The sequence below is a fragment of the Carassius gibelio genome, chromosome A15, assembly GCF_023724105.1.
Source record: "Carassius gibelio isolate Cgi1373 ecotype wild population from Czech Republic chromosome A15, carGib1.2-hapl.c, whole genome shotgun sequence".
In the NCBI taxonomy this organism is placed as follows: domain Eukaryota; kingdom Metazoa; phylum Chordata; class Actinopteri; order Cypriniformes; family Cyprinidae; genus Carassius; species Carassius gibelio.
Genome location: NC_068385.1, coordinates 1759112 through 1772150, shown reverse-complemented (window position 1 = coordinate 1772150; position 13039 = coordinate 1759112). Strand labels below are relative to the sequence as shown.

General features: G+C 40.8%; 1 protein-coding gene across 2 annotated transcripts; it reads left to right on the top strand.

Moving 5' to 3' along the window:
- Positions 1-363: 363 nt before the first annotated feature.
- LOC128028919 (A-kinase anchor protein 1, mitochondrial) lies at positions 364-12158 on the top strand. 2 transcript variants are annotated; one of them, XM_052616257.1, is made up of 11 exons: positions 364-531; positions 4482-6034; positions 9344-9477; positions 9718-9844; positions 9915-10042; positions 10198-10375; positions 10469-10619; positions 10787-10854; positions 10940-11013; positions 11106-11171; positions 11714-12158. In XM_052616257.1, the coding sequence occupies exons 2-11, from the start codon at positions 4507-4509 to the stop codon at positions 11774-11776; spliced, it is 2517 nt and encodes an 838-aa protein (XP_052472217.1). In that variant the 5' UTR covers positions 364-531; positions 4482-4506; the 3' UTR covers positions 11777-12158. The 2 variants fall into 2 exon arrangements, with proteins under 2 accessions (XP_052472217.1, XP_052472219.1); XM_052616259.1 differs by lacking the exon at positions 364-531 and adding an exon at positions 1294-1441.
- Positions 12159-13039: the final 881 nt, after the last annotated feature.

Here is a 13039-nt window from a genome sequence, read left to right as displayed (position 1 = left end):
AATAGAACATTACTGTGATTTTTTTTTTAAATGTGGCCAACCTCCAGTGTTTTTTTTTTTTTTAAAGTCTTTATCATTTCCAGGTGCAAAGTTCAAAGTTTAGCAGCAAACTGCAATGTCAATAACATCAAATAAGTGCTGCTCTTTTTTTACTTTAACTGAAACCATATTTTGAGCTACAATTTCTTGAATTAATGCCGAGTCTTTCTGTCATATTAATTTATTATTCCCTCTACGTTATAAAGAAATGACTCCATAATGTCTTCAGCGTATGGTCCTCAGCAGCCTCGTGGAGTCCGAAATCACTGTGACCTCGCGATGATTCCATACATTAAAACTGGGAGCGAACTTATCGCGAGATTTGATCAGCTGATGGCTCTCTGTTTTTAGAGTGTTCGTTAGGACGGTCAACACGTGGGGAGGAGAGACAAGAGACACACACGAAGAGGGGGGGCACATTGGGATTGTGCTGGGCTTTGAACACGTAACATTAATATTATACGGTGGCGGTGCGAGGGACGCATAAACACAGTGAGTACAAGCCGTGTGTTCGGGTTTTTACCTCATATATGTTGATAGGTGAAGCTTAAATAGTGCAGAGATGGAGCCCGTTTTAGCCGCCTCTCATTAGTCCTAATATCGGCCTTTGCGTAACAGCCAAGCTGCAATTTTAACCATCTCATATGCAACCATCTTATATTCAGTAATGATTTCCACCTTCACTGGTGCGACAGCGTATGTTTGACATTGCGCTTTCCGCGGTCCAGAGCGCCCAAATCGCTTTAGCTACAGCGGCTAACTGTGTCTGTCGCCGAATCGGAGTTCAACTGAGGCTGGAAAATATGTCTTGCACATTAACTATTGTCGTCAAACTAAGCAACTGTAAGGAAATCGACCATCATTAGCTGATAGACTAGATATACCATGTTGCAAAAATCCTCTTGACCACCTTCAACTTCTATGCTCATGTTTTTGTACATATCAGCTAACGTAGTTTTTAAGCTGATCAATAGCTGGTTGGCCAGGTTGCACATTCCAATAACTATCTTGACCATTTTAAGATGGTATGACCAGCTGCTAAGGGATTCCTTTTCCAAGTCCTACCAGCTAATGAGCAACTTGGACCAGGTAACGTATAAACCATTATAATCTGGATTTTCCACTAGGGATCTGTCGTTTCCATATTTTCAGGCCCAATTTATAATGTTACTTGGAGCTATTATAATTTGATAACTTGTGCAGTCATTTTGGAGTATGACGGGGGAACATATGCTCTTTGTTCTTTGCGCGTTGAAGTCACCTCACACCTTCATTCAGCTGAATTACACATGGACTCGCGCTCTCTGTGAACTCATGGATAATTCAGGGCCGCTGTGAGGGAGAAGGACTTGGTGGAGGGTTACCCCGGTGAAATCGGTTTAAAGTCGAGACACTTGAAGCGGTCAGTAACGTTACTTCATACTGAATAGCTGCGTGGGGTTGCAATTCATTCAGCGGCCTACCACGCGCACTGTAGGTCAATATCACCTCTTTAACTGGTTATGATGGTTTTTCTCTATTCAATCACTTCGGTTTTGTGTGTTGTTTCATTTCTATCATAAACTGCGGAAGCTTATGCTTATATTTCTTTCATTTCGCCTATTAGTCCTTATAGCAGCAATGAACAGTTAGCTTAACTGCTAACACGCGCAGCATGCAATGCAAACCTTGCAGATATATGGTTGCAAGGTGTCTGTTTTGTCTCGTGCACGAATACGTCGTGTTATATCATTGACTTCGGCCGCAGTGCCAATGTGCTAAAACGATTATGTCACTTTCGGGGCTCTCCGGTGTAGTTCTCCAGCTGCAGCCGGTGCGCGTAACCATCTCCTGTCGCGCTGGAGAGTTCACGGGTTCGCTTTTTTATTCTGAATGCAGTAGCACTAGTAAGCCGCTTACTTGCGATCAATGGGTTCGTATGTAACGTGTTCCGCCAATGACTGGCTCCGGTGCCCTCTCCGTTATCTCTACACCTCCCCAAGGTCGAACGGCCACCGTGCAGCACGCGCTCGGTTCTTTTTCAATGGTCCGCTCGCGCACGCGCTCAGGCCATGATATGACAGCGAGCGTTAACTCGGCGAGCGTTTATTTAACCTAGGCCTGAAGGTGAACACACGACTTTACTATTCAGAAACTACGGCATGTGACTACATTCTGTGAACATGGCTGCTTGAAACGTGCCCTCGAGACTGAAAGAGTTAATAACAGACAGTGTAGTATTAATATTATGGCCATTGCATTGTTGTGTGAACAACTTTCCATTGCTAGTACTACTATTTCTTTCAGTTGAGACAATTAAAAGCAACTAATGTCTGAAATATAGAAATTGTGTATAGTCAATTGGGACAATCGTTTATGTAAATCTTGCTACATGCTGTATACTCATAAGCATTCTGTATGTGAGATTTTCTTTTCTGTATGAGATTATATTTTCAAAAGGTTTGCTGATTTTGTAACCCTGTCATCAAAATGTAGTCTAAGACCTTCAACTCACTTTCTAAATGTAAGAATGAAGCTGTTGCCTGGTAGGGACTGGATATTTTGGTGCCAGATTTTGGTTCCTATAATTAGAAATTGTCATTTTTTCATATTCCTCCTGCTGCTCATTTGTTGTCTAAGATGACAAAACTTTTAAAAGCTAGAGCTTGGTTATAAAAACCTACTTATATTCTCAGCAGTCTATCAGTGCTCAGTGTCAGAATGATTGAGATGGCCAATAAAATCAGACAAGGTGGGATTTACTGTTCACAAAAGCCTAACATGATGCTTTTGTTTTAAAGATGAAAGACTAATGATTTAATATGACAACTGTTTTACAATAGAAATATTCAACGTCTGACAGTAATATCCATTGACGCAAACTACTTAACTTTTTTGCTATATTAAATTGAAAATATAGGCTTTAATTTGTGAGATGTAATTCATAACTGAATGTGATGAGACAAGAAATTGGGGTACACAATTAAAAGTGAAAAAAGTTTTAAATACAGATTGATTACAATTAGTTATTTTGCTTAAAATCCTTTAAAAATATTGATCAACCAAATGTTCAAGACATGGTTATAGCTTTGTACTTAACTATATTTTGGTACTGAAGTATTAGTGTATTTCAAAACATTTTTCCACATTAAAATCCAACTTGTTTTTTTTTCTAGCATTGTATTTGTCATTCCATATGCTCTGTGCTCAAGTAGTCACTAATATTGACAGTCAGAGAAGCTGTTAGCAGGCTGTCTTCTGAAATGCTCTCTGGAAGCTGAAGAGAAATGGAAACTTTCTTTGGTTACTATGTACAGGAGTGAATGGGTGGGCTTTGTGTTTGATGTGTTCCTCCTCTGGAGACTGGGATATGCTGTCCCCATGGTGGAAATGCACACATGAATGTCCTTTTTTTTTAACTCTGAAAGGATGCTCCTTCCGGCCAATAGCAGTGAGGTAGACACTGCACGTAGCTCTCAGCACCCTTTGAGGTTGTATGTCAGCCATGTGATATTGTCCCTGAAGTTTCTGCATGGCTGCCCAGAACTCTCCCCTCTCTCACTGTAAAGGAGCCATTCCAAAACAGCAAACAAAGCAATATGTTATGTAATTTCTTTTATTTTTTTGTTAGGGATTCTGAATTTTTGATTAACTGCTTCTGTTATTTAGTCTTTGTCTTTGAATGATGCAGGTTATTTTTTTTTATTACATACTAAGTAGTCATCGTAATCATAATAATTCAATGGAAGATGTTTTAGTTCCCATGCATCTTATGAAACCATGGTTTAGTTGTTTTCTAGATGTAACACAGACATGTGAGCAAGACAAAGGAAATAATGTTGTCCAGTGTGTAATTTCCCATTCTTTTACTTCCCAAAGGCAACTCATCTTAAACGATATATAAAACCTATTATTATACTGCACTCTGGAATACTTTGATTGACCTGTCTGTGGTCAAATATGTTATCAACTAATTTCCAGCTAAAATGCTGTACAAGATTCATGTCTCTTATATCACTCTGGTCTCTTCTTACAAAAAAAAAAAAAAATAATAATGATAAAAATCAACTCTCCTCAATATTTTATGGCCATTTATTATTTTATAAAATGTAGCCGTGTTTTTAGTGGTATAATGTAAAGCAATTCGATTGTTATTACAAAATATGTATGATGTTTGTAATTTTGGTCAGTTTTCAGGAAATAAAAATGACACTAGAATGGGTAATTGTATTACAAATATGCCAAATTCATCTTTAATTCAATAGTGGCTATATATATATATATAATATATTATTTATATATATATATTTATATATATATATAGTAACAAGACCGAATGGTTGAGCATTGTCTATGTCAGGTTTATTGTCTGTCCTTTATAGTGCAACATGTCACCTTCATTTCCTTTTGTTTTATTTTGCTTTGACATGATTTGTCTTATTGTTCCTTGTGTTGATCTGCAGGTATAGCTGCTAGGGTCCAGAGGAGATGCCACTGAGGTTCCGGTCCTTTGTTTCGTATACGCTTCCTGGAGTGCTGGCGCTCATAGGCTGGTGGTGGTACATCTCCCGCAAGAAAGAGCGAATCACCAGCCACGAAAGTGAGGAGGGGTCAGTAATGGGCTTGCGAACCTCCTCTGGTGAGGGCAGCAATGGGATGGTTGACAAGAGCTGCCCTGCAGCCAGCAGCACACACCGCAGAACCAGCCGAGACAGAGTCAAGGCCAAAGAGCACAGACCTGTTGAGCAGGAAGTTATAGCGGAGATTCACATGCCAGTCCTAAAAGCCACTGTGGGAGAGGCTCTCGGCACCCCTCCAGTTGTGTTGGCCGGTGGAAAGCTAAGCGCTCCTCAGAGTGGTGCAAAATCAGCCCCCCTAGAGATCCACCCAGGCGCAACAACCCCTGTGTCATCTTCAACCCCAACAAAAACAGTGGATGAAAGCACTCATCAAAAAGGACCAGAGGCTGCCATTGGCAGCAATCCCTCAAGCCAGTTACCGCCAGATTTAGCAAGCACTGGTTTAGTCAAGAAGCAGGTCGAAATCCAACCACTAAGTAAGCAGCATCCTGCAGAGCTAGCCAAAGCAGTGCGACCTGAACCTGAAGGAGAGGTGGCGGCTGAAACCTTGCCACCAACTTGCAATCAGAAGTTGTCGACTTCAAAAGATGAGCTGGCCTCCGCTACATCATCAACTGAGGGTGAGGCTGTCTTGCTGGACACCTGCAGCCCAAAAACACCACTGACTCTGACCCCTTTCCCCAACTCCACCAGCACACCCCTTGCAGAAAGCTCCAACGAGGCTCAGCACCATGTAAACGGAGACCTGGCCTTGCCAGCCGAGACCAGTCCAGACATACAGGAGCTCCAGCGTCTCGCGGCAGGGCTGATCACTGAGGTGATCTCGGCAGCCACCCAGGAGGTCATGGCAGTCAGCAGCTGTGAGTCCCGGTACAGCAAGGGCTCTGAAGCGGCCAACACCAGCATGCCAGCTGTAAATGGTAAGGAAGTGGAGTCGTATGTACCTCCAGCAAGTGTTGAAAGCGGCGAGTCGCGGGCGGTGCAGATAGCAGAAGACATCGTCAATGGTTGTCTGGTGCCTTCGCTCTGGAAAATCCCAGAGAATGAGAAGGAAAGAGGCTTGTTGACTGTGTCTTCTGGGGAAAAGTTGGAGTCCACGCCGGTTCTGGCCAAGCTGCAGGCAGAGGAAGCTCTAGTGGAAGACTCAGGATGTAGCACATGCCAGTCCGAGGATGGCATCAGCAGCGAGGATCTCCATAGCACAGGGTTGTCCTCGAATGTGTCTGAAAGTAAAGAGGACCTCATTCAAATTTCAGGGACTTGCAGGGCCTCAGAGGGTCAAGGAGATGGACTGCAGGAGAGTCTTGTTGTAATTGCTCCTCAGGAGTCCCCACTTACCGCGGAAAACGTGGCTACAGTTTGTGAGGCAGCACAGTTGAATGGAACACGCTTTAGGAATGGTGCTGCTATTGAAGTAGAAGCTGACCAATCAGGAGGTGAGTTACAGTTCTTAAGAATTTAACACGAGTTTAAAAGTTTAGATCAACAAACAATGAAAATTGTATTTTTTTTCACTCTGAGGTCATTCATAACCAATTTCACTTTCTTATGTGGAACCCTAAAAATATACTCCAAATTGCAGCCTCAATGCAGTTTCAAAGAGCTCTACACGATCCAAACCAAGTATCATGTGTTTTGTGTTTCGCAGGTGAAATACAATCAAACAGGTTTAGAATGACACGAGTCAGATTAAAGGATGATGGTATTTTCATTATAGTGTGATCTGTGAATATCAATGGTTTCAGAGCGTCTTTCAGTATTGCACACTTCAAATGAATTTAACCCCCTCCCCCATGTAGTTAACATGTTGCATTGTGCCAAATGTTTGCTTGTTGCTAGAATAAAGTACATTTCTGCTAAAGTTTTTCTCCAAAATGAAGGGGCAAAAGACTGGCATTGTTTAATAAAATACATGCTGTTTTCAGTTGGCTTTGTTCTTATGTTTAAATCCAACCAGTGTCAGTCCTCTATTTGACATTTTGCATGATGTAGTAGTACAGAAAAGCTTGAGTCAGGAGTACCTCTCAAACTGTGAATAGACTCTTTGGAATCCTCAGATACTCAAATTCCCAAACAGCGTATGTTACATGAGCACAACCGCATGTGCACGGCTGTTTTTACCGCTCCCTACTACAGCAACTTCCTTACATGGATATCAGAGACTTCTTGCTTTTTAAACTCTCCTGCTTACGAGCAGGTGTTGGAAACGGCCAGTTGTAAGTCTGTTATTAGTTATTCAGCAAGTGTTTTCACAAGAACATGGCGATGCTCGCGCACTGACCATTTACAGTATTTAAGACAGTCTGAGTATTACTCTGTTGATCTGATAATAGGAAGCACCCGTGTGGGGTGTTCAGGTGATTCACACCAGCTGCTGCTGTTGCTATCTCCGTATTGTGACCTGAGAAAGGTGTGGAGACTGGCGGTAGCTAGTGTCTTAGCCCATCCTCACTTGAATGAAAGGAGAAAATGTAACAGAACGTTGACGCTTCCTCTCTTGTTTGCTAATACCAAGTAAATGGGCAATTATTGACCCTGTCAACACTGTCAAGCAGCAGCAAAGGAGTCAGTAAATGGAAAAACAATTTGTCATTACCTAACTACTATAATGGTATGAGTCAAGAACAATGGTGGCAGTGCTTCACGTCCAGAGGGAAGAGGCTGCTTGTTTTGTTCGTCAATGGTTCTTCTCCGCTGTTAGTTGTGTTTGTTATTGTTACCCCATGGTTGCTTGGCAAACAGTGATGACCTGGTTAAGCAGGCATTTGCGTTTGAATGTCTGTTAAAGACGTTCAGTTTAGACCCCTGAAAGTCATCGATATAAGTTACAGTGATGGTGTGTGGAATGGATGCCCTTTTTCCCCAACTTTGATTATTATAATATTAACGATATCCAGAATATCTCGGGATTAGTTGCAGGTGATTATTTTGGCAGACCTTTTTATATATATATATTTTTTTTTTTTCTGTTTTATTTTTTTTATGTGTGTGTATCTGTGTATATATACATGCAATACTATATACAATATTTTTACCATATGCAGATCATCTCGGGATTAGTTGCAGGTAATATTTATTTATTCAGTTGACAGACCTTTTTTAATTTAATGAATTAATTTATGTAATTGTATTTTATGTATATACAGTCAAGGCCAAAAAGTTTTGGCAATGACAAATTTTGTGTTTTGCAAAGTTTGCTGCTTCAGTTCTTGTAGATTCTTTTTTTCACGTTTCTAGGGTATACAAAAAAAAAAACAATAAGCATGTCATAAGTTTTAAAGACTTTTATTGGCAAAAAAAAAAAAACAGTATTTACAGTGTTGACCCTTGTTCTTCATATCCTCTGCAATTTGTTCTGGCATGCTGGATATTAGCTTCTGGGCCAAATCTTGACTGATGGCGATCCATTTTCGCCTTCTGTTTTTCAGAATTGATCACAATTTGTGGGCTTCTGCTTGTCCACTTGCATTTGAAGACTGACCACAGATTCTATATGGGATTGAGATCCCGGGAGTCCAAAATTTCAGTGTAATGATCTTTGAGCCACTTCTTTATCACTCTTGCTTTGTGAAGTGGTGCTCCTCGATCATGTTGGAAAATGCACGGATCATCACCAAACTCCTCATGGATCGTTGGAAGAAGTCAGTCTTGCAGGATGTTTTGACACCATTTTTAATTCCTGGCAGTGTTTTTGGGCAGAATTATGAGCGCCCACTTGAAAAGCATCCTCACACATGGATGGGCGCAGGATGCTTCACTGTTGGCTCCACTTCTCTTCTCCAAACAATCGACAATCGCCTTCTGCTGTCCAATCCTTGAACTTGCAGCAGAATTTCAGTCTGTCCTTGAAGTTTTTCTTGGAGAGAAGTGGTTTCTTTGCTGTCCTTCTTGACACCAGGCCATTGTCCAAAAGTCTTGTCCTCACTGTGCATGCAGATGTTCTCACACCAACCTGCTGCCATTCCTGAGCAAGCTCTGCACTGCTTGAGATACGAATTGGTAGCTGACTCCTCAGGAGGAGACAGTCCTGGCACTTGCTGGACACTCTGGGACGTCCTGAAGACTTCTTCACTGCAGTCGAAGCTCTCATTGAAGTTCTTGATGATCCGGTTAATGGTTCTTTCAGGTGCAATATTCTTTGTAGCAGTTTCCTTCCATGTGAGGTCATTTTGATGCAAAGTGATGATGGCTTAACATGTTTCTTTGGAGGTAACCATTACTGAACACAGTTATTGGAAGCGCTTCTTCCTTTCTTTTATAGCAGCCAGTCTGCTATTACAATCTAATTAGTATTATAGTGATTAACCTGACTAGTACTCATTCACACTTTCACCTGTGCTGCTGATATGATTAGTCAATTAATGTTAGCTGGTTGTTTTGTGTCAGGATCAAAAAACTGTGAAATTTTAGTTTTTTTTTTTTTTTGGCCAATGAAGATTTTAGCAATTATTTAAAATGCGTCTGATCACTCTACACAATCTAGAAACCATATGAATGAACACCACAACAGCTTATGCAGCAAAACACAAAATTGATGTCACTGCCAAAACTTTTGATTGTATACAAATATTTTATGTAAAACAAAAACAATTTTATTACATGGTTATTTTAATCTTAGGCCATATTATTATTTAAAATATATGGTTGAATGTTTTCAGTCAATTTTACAAACGTTTGTTGTTGTCAATGAAATTTTGTATGTTTATAAACTGACCATATTTTTTGACACCTCCTCCCCCCAACAGGGTCAGATGTGAATAGCATGGATTCAGTGGACTGTTGTTCAACCTTGGGGGCGGGAGACAGTCAGCGGAGTGGCAGCCAGACCTGTCAATCACAGAGCTCGGAGCTTATTGTGTGGGAGATTGAGGTGCCAAAGGTACATTCCCTTAAACCCCTGATTCTGCTTCACATTAAGTAGTGCTGCTATCAATCAAAGGTTTTTCTGAAAGTATTTAAGCAGTTGTTAAGAAAAACACTTTGCATGTTGGCTAACAGCTCTTTATTTGAATGTCAAAACACAAAAACTTTAGTCAGTGTTAGCTAGTGCTAGCTTTCTTACCTTTCTTATGAAATCATGAAAACCTGCTTTATCTGCGGTTGTCCTTTTATTTTACAGCATTTAGTGGGACGGCTAATTGGCAAACAAGGAAGATACGTGAGCTTTCTGAAGCAAAGCTCCAGTGCTAAGATCTACATTTCAACCCTGCCTTATACTCAAGAGTTTCAGATCTGCCATATAGAGGGTAAGTGAGTCTCTGTGAAAGGCCACAATCTGTGGCCTTCTTGAATTGATTGTTTTTGTTTGTTTTTTAGGAACCCAGCAGCAGGTAGATAAGGCGCTGGCCTTGATTGGGAAGAAGTTCAAAGACTTGGACCTGACCAACTTGTACGCCCCACCTCCCCCACCGCTTACGCTGCCCTCTCTGCCTATGACGTCCTGGGTAAGATTGGTCCCTTCCTCCTGCAGACTACATAGACAGCTAGCGTCTAAGGCAGCATTCTGACTGTCATGCACTCTATTTTTGTGAAACATGAACCCAGAGCCCAAGCATTTTGCCATTCTAATATAGTGCTTCATTGGATCTGTCTGTTACAGCTTTTATTGCCCAATGGGGTGACAGTGGAGGTGATTGTGGTGAACATTGTATCAGCCGGTCACCTGTTTGTCCAGCAGCACACTCACCCTACGTATCACGCCCTGCGCAGTCTGGACCAACAGATGTTCCTGTGCTATTCCCAGCCCGGGACACCACCCTTGCCATCGCCTGTCGAAGGTAAGAGAAGCCCCCTTTTTCTCTTTAAGCATTCCTCTTTCTGCAAAAAAAAAACAACTGATTTTTTTTTTACATTTTAAATCTCTTTTCTAGTTGGAGTGATTTGTGCGGCCCCAGCTGTAGATGGAGCCTGGTGGCGAGCGCAGGTCATCTCTTTCTACAAAGATTCAACTGAAGTGGAAATCCGATATGTTGATTATGGCGGCTATGACAAAGTCAAGATTGACACCCTTCGACAGATCAGGTTAATCCTGTTTTAATTCATCTGTATTCATTAGTTAATGTTTCCATACTGAACTGTAAAGTTCATTATATTTAAAAAAGCAAACATGCCACTCATGATAAATGTTTTAAAATATATACATAATATAAAACATATGTGCTGTGGACTCACTGATCTCTGGTTTTCAGGTCGGACTTCGTGACATTACCGTTCCAAGGAACAGAAGTCTTATTGGACAACATTGCCCCACTTCCAGGTTTGACTTTATTTTTTAAAATTGAAGTAAAAATGTCCAGCACCTCACTCCAGCTGGATCTCACTGTTGTTGACGTCTTCATTAGGAGAGGATCGGTTCTCAGCGGAGGCCAATTCTGCACTGGAAGAGATGACGAGAGGAGTTCCATTACTGGCACAAGTGAGCGTTTAAATCCTTCAAATAATGGATGACATTTATGTTGGTGATGTTTCTAGCCAACAGATCATTTAATGGGCTATTTTGTCATATAGGTCACCAACTACGACAATAATACAGGACTTCCTTTAGTACACATGTGGAACATGGTGGGAGAGGAGGTAAAATTATTTGATTTGTTTAATAAAATATTAGTGAGAAAGGATGACATTTATGAATTTTCATTTATTTACTTTTTCTGTACATGTTTTTTTTTTCTCAAGCATTTTGTTTAATTCAGAACTGAATATTTTGACATTTTTGAAGCATGTTCACACCATGAATGTTAACTAACGATAAAGAAACTGTATGGTTTTACAAATCATTCTAAATTTAAAGAAATAGCAGAGTCCACACAACTAGAACAAAAACAGCACAATATCAACAAGATCATTAAAATCATTAAATTAAAATTACATTAAAAAAAGATCATTCAAATTTGTTCTAGCCGATAGAAATTTAGACAGCAAATTGGAATCCATCCTTTTTTTTGTTGAGTTTAAGCATTTAAAGTGGCAGGCAACAAAAGCAGTCTTTTTCATGTGTTGGTGTGCATGTTAATATAGTTCTGTTTTCCATGTGCATTCTTACTCCTTTTGAGAGGCAATCTGTCTTTGATAATGAGTAGCATGAATTACATGATAACATGGTTCCTTTTTTATAGCTTGTCCTGCTCAACCGCACTTTGGCAGAGCGAGGTTATGGCACTTGGGTGGACAGTTTCTGATCCTCCAGAACTCCCTCGCGCTCCTCTCCTCACTCACCTCGTGGCCCACCTGCCCCTTTATCATCACCACTCATCATGAATATCTGCAGGTTCTGTCCTCCTCACCCCATCGTGTCCTCCACCACCTTCTACCTGAAGTGCGCATCGCTGGCTCCAGGAGTTTCTTTTTTTAGTTTTTTCTTTTTGTCCTCCCCATCCTGCATTTTTCCCATTTATTTTTTATTTTCTATCCCCTTCCATTAAAAAAAAATATCAATACTGTATGAAAGGAAAAAACTAAGAGTCAAGTGTCAATGACCGATCAACCAATAAGGACTGAAGTTTTCCTGACTCTTTGCTGTTGTAAATTTAAAATATAACTAAATAAAGGTTAATCATTGTTTTCCGTCCGATCAGACTCCTTACAGCACAAAAACCGACTGTGGATTATCATGCCATGGATACGAAATCTGTATAATTAAAAAAAAGTACCTTTCAGGAGAGGACTATGGTGCAGTTAAGATTCAACCATGTTGTTGCTGACGTAATCTTGGGACATGAGACATCATGTTTGCATTTACACTATCATGGATTTATCCTAGTGTTTCACTGTCCAGTCGGATGGGTTTTAGAAAGCTGACCTGTAGATATGGGTACAGATCTATCTCCATGTCTGTCTGTACAACAGTGTGGTTTTAGAGGGTGATATGCAGCCCATCTCGTGATTTCCCTCTTCACCACACTCTGGATCAATAGGACTCCCAACAACCTTCAGCATCAATAGGCCTAACGCCAAGAGTCACTTCATTTATTTCACTGATTACGGTCTTTTAACCCAGGAGATCTATGTGCCCTACTGACCTCTGGGCCATTATAGGAAAGACTATGCTGAGTCTTCAGCCCTACAAGGACGCTACATTTCGAATGGTGCTGCTACAGAAGACAAAAGGGCGTTCTTAACGCTGAATACTGACCTGTGGGGACACTAAATAAATGACTACAAAAACCAGAACAGTACTGTGTGACGGGGACAGCAGGGCACTCCCATTCTGAACGGATGAACTGCATTCAATGGGTCTGTGTGTTTTTGTATGCATGTAATTTTGCTCCAAAGCACCTCGATTCACATGTCTTATTATCAGTTGTGTAATGGGCCACTGGCTTATGTTTCACTAAAGATCCGTTTTGCAATAACATCACATCTAGTAGACCCATTGCCATTAATGCCTCTTTGCATTCTGTAAATAACTTTGTACACTGTCCAAACCCAGAAACCCACCCAAT

Bases quoted from the DNA above. Each gene is read 5' to 3' on its own strand.
- LOC128028919 (XM_052616257.1), top strand. From the start codon at position 4,507: ATGCCACTGAGGTTCCGGTCCTTTGTTTCGTATACGCTTCCTGGAGTG. The intron at 9,845-9,914 runs GTAAGTGAGTCT...TTTGTTTTTTAG, and splicing joins TCAGATCTGCCATATAGAGG to GAACCCAGCAGCAGGTAGAT. The intron at 10,043-10,197 runs GTAAGATTGGTC...TGTCTGTTACAG, and splicing joins CTCTGCCTATGACGTCCTGG to CTTTTATTGCCCAATGGGGT.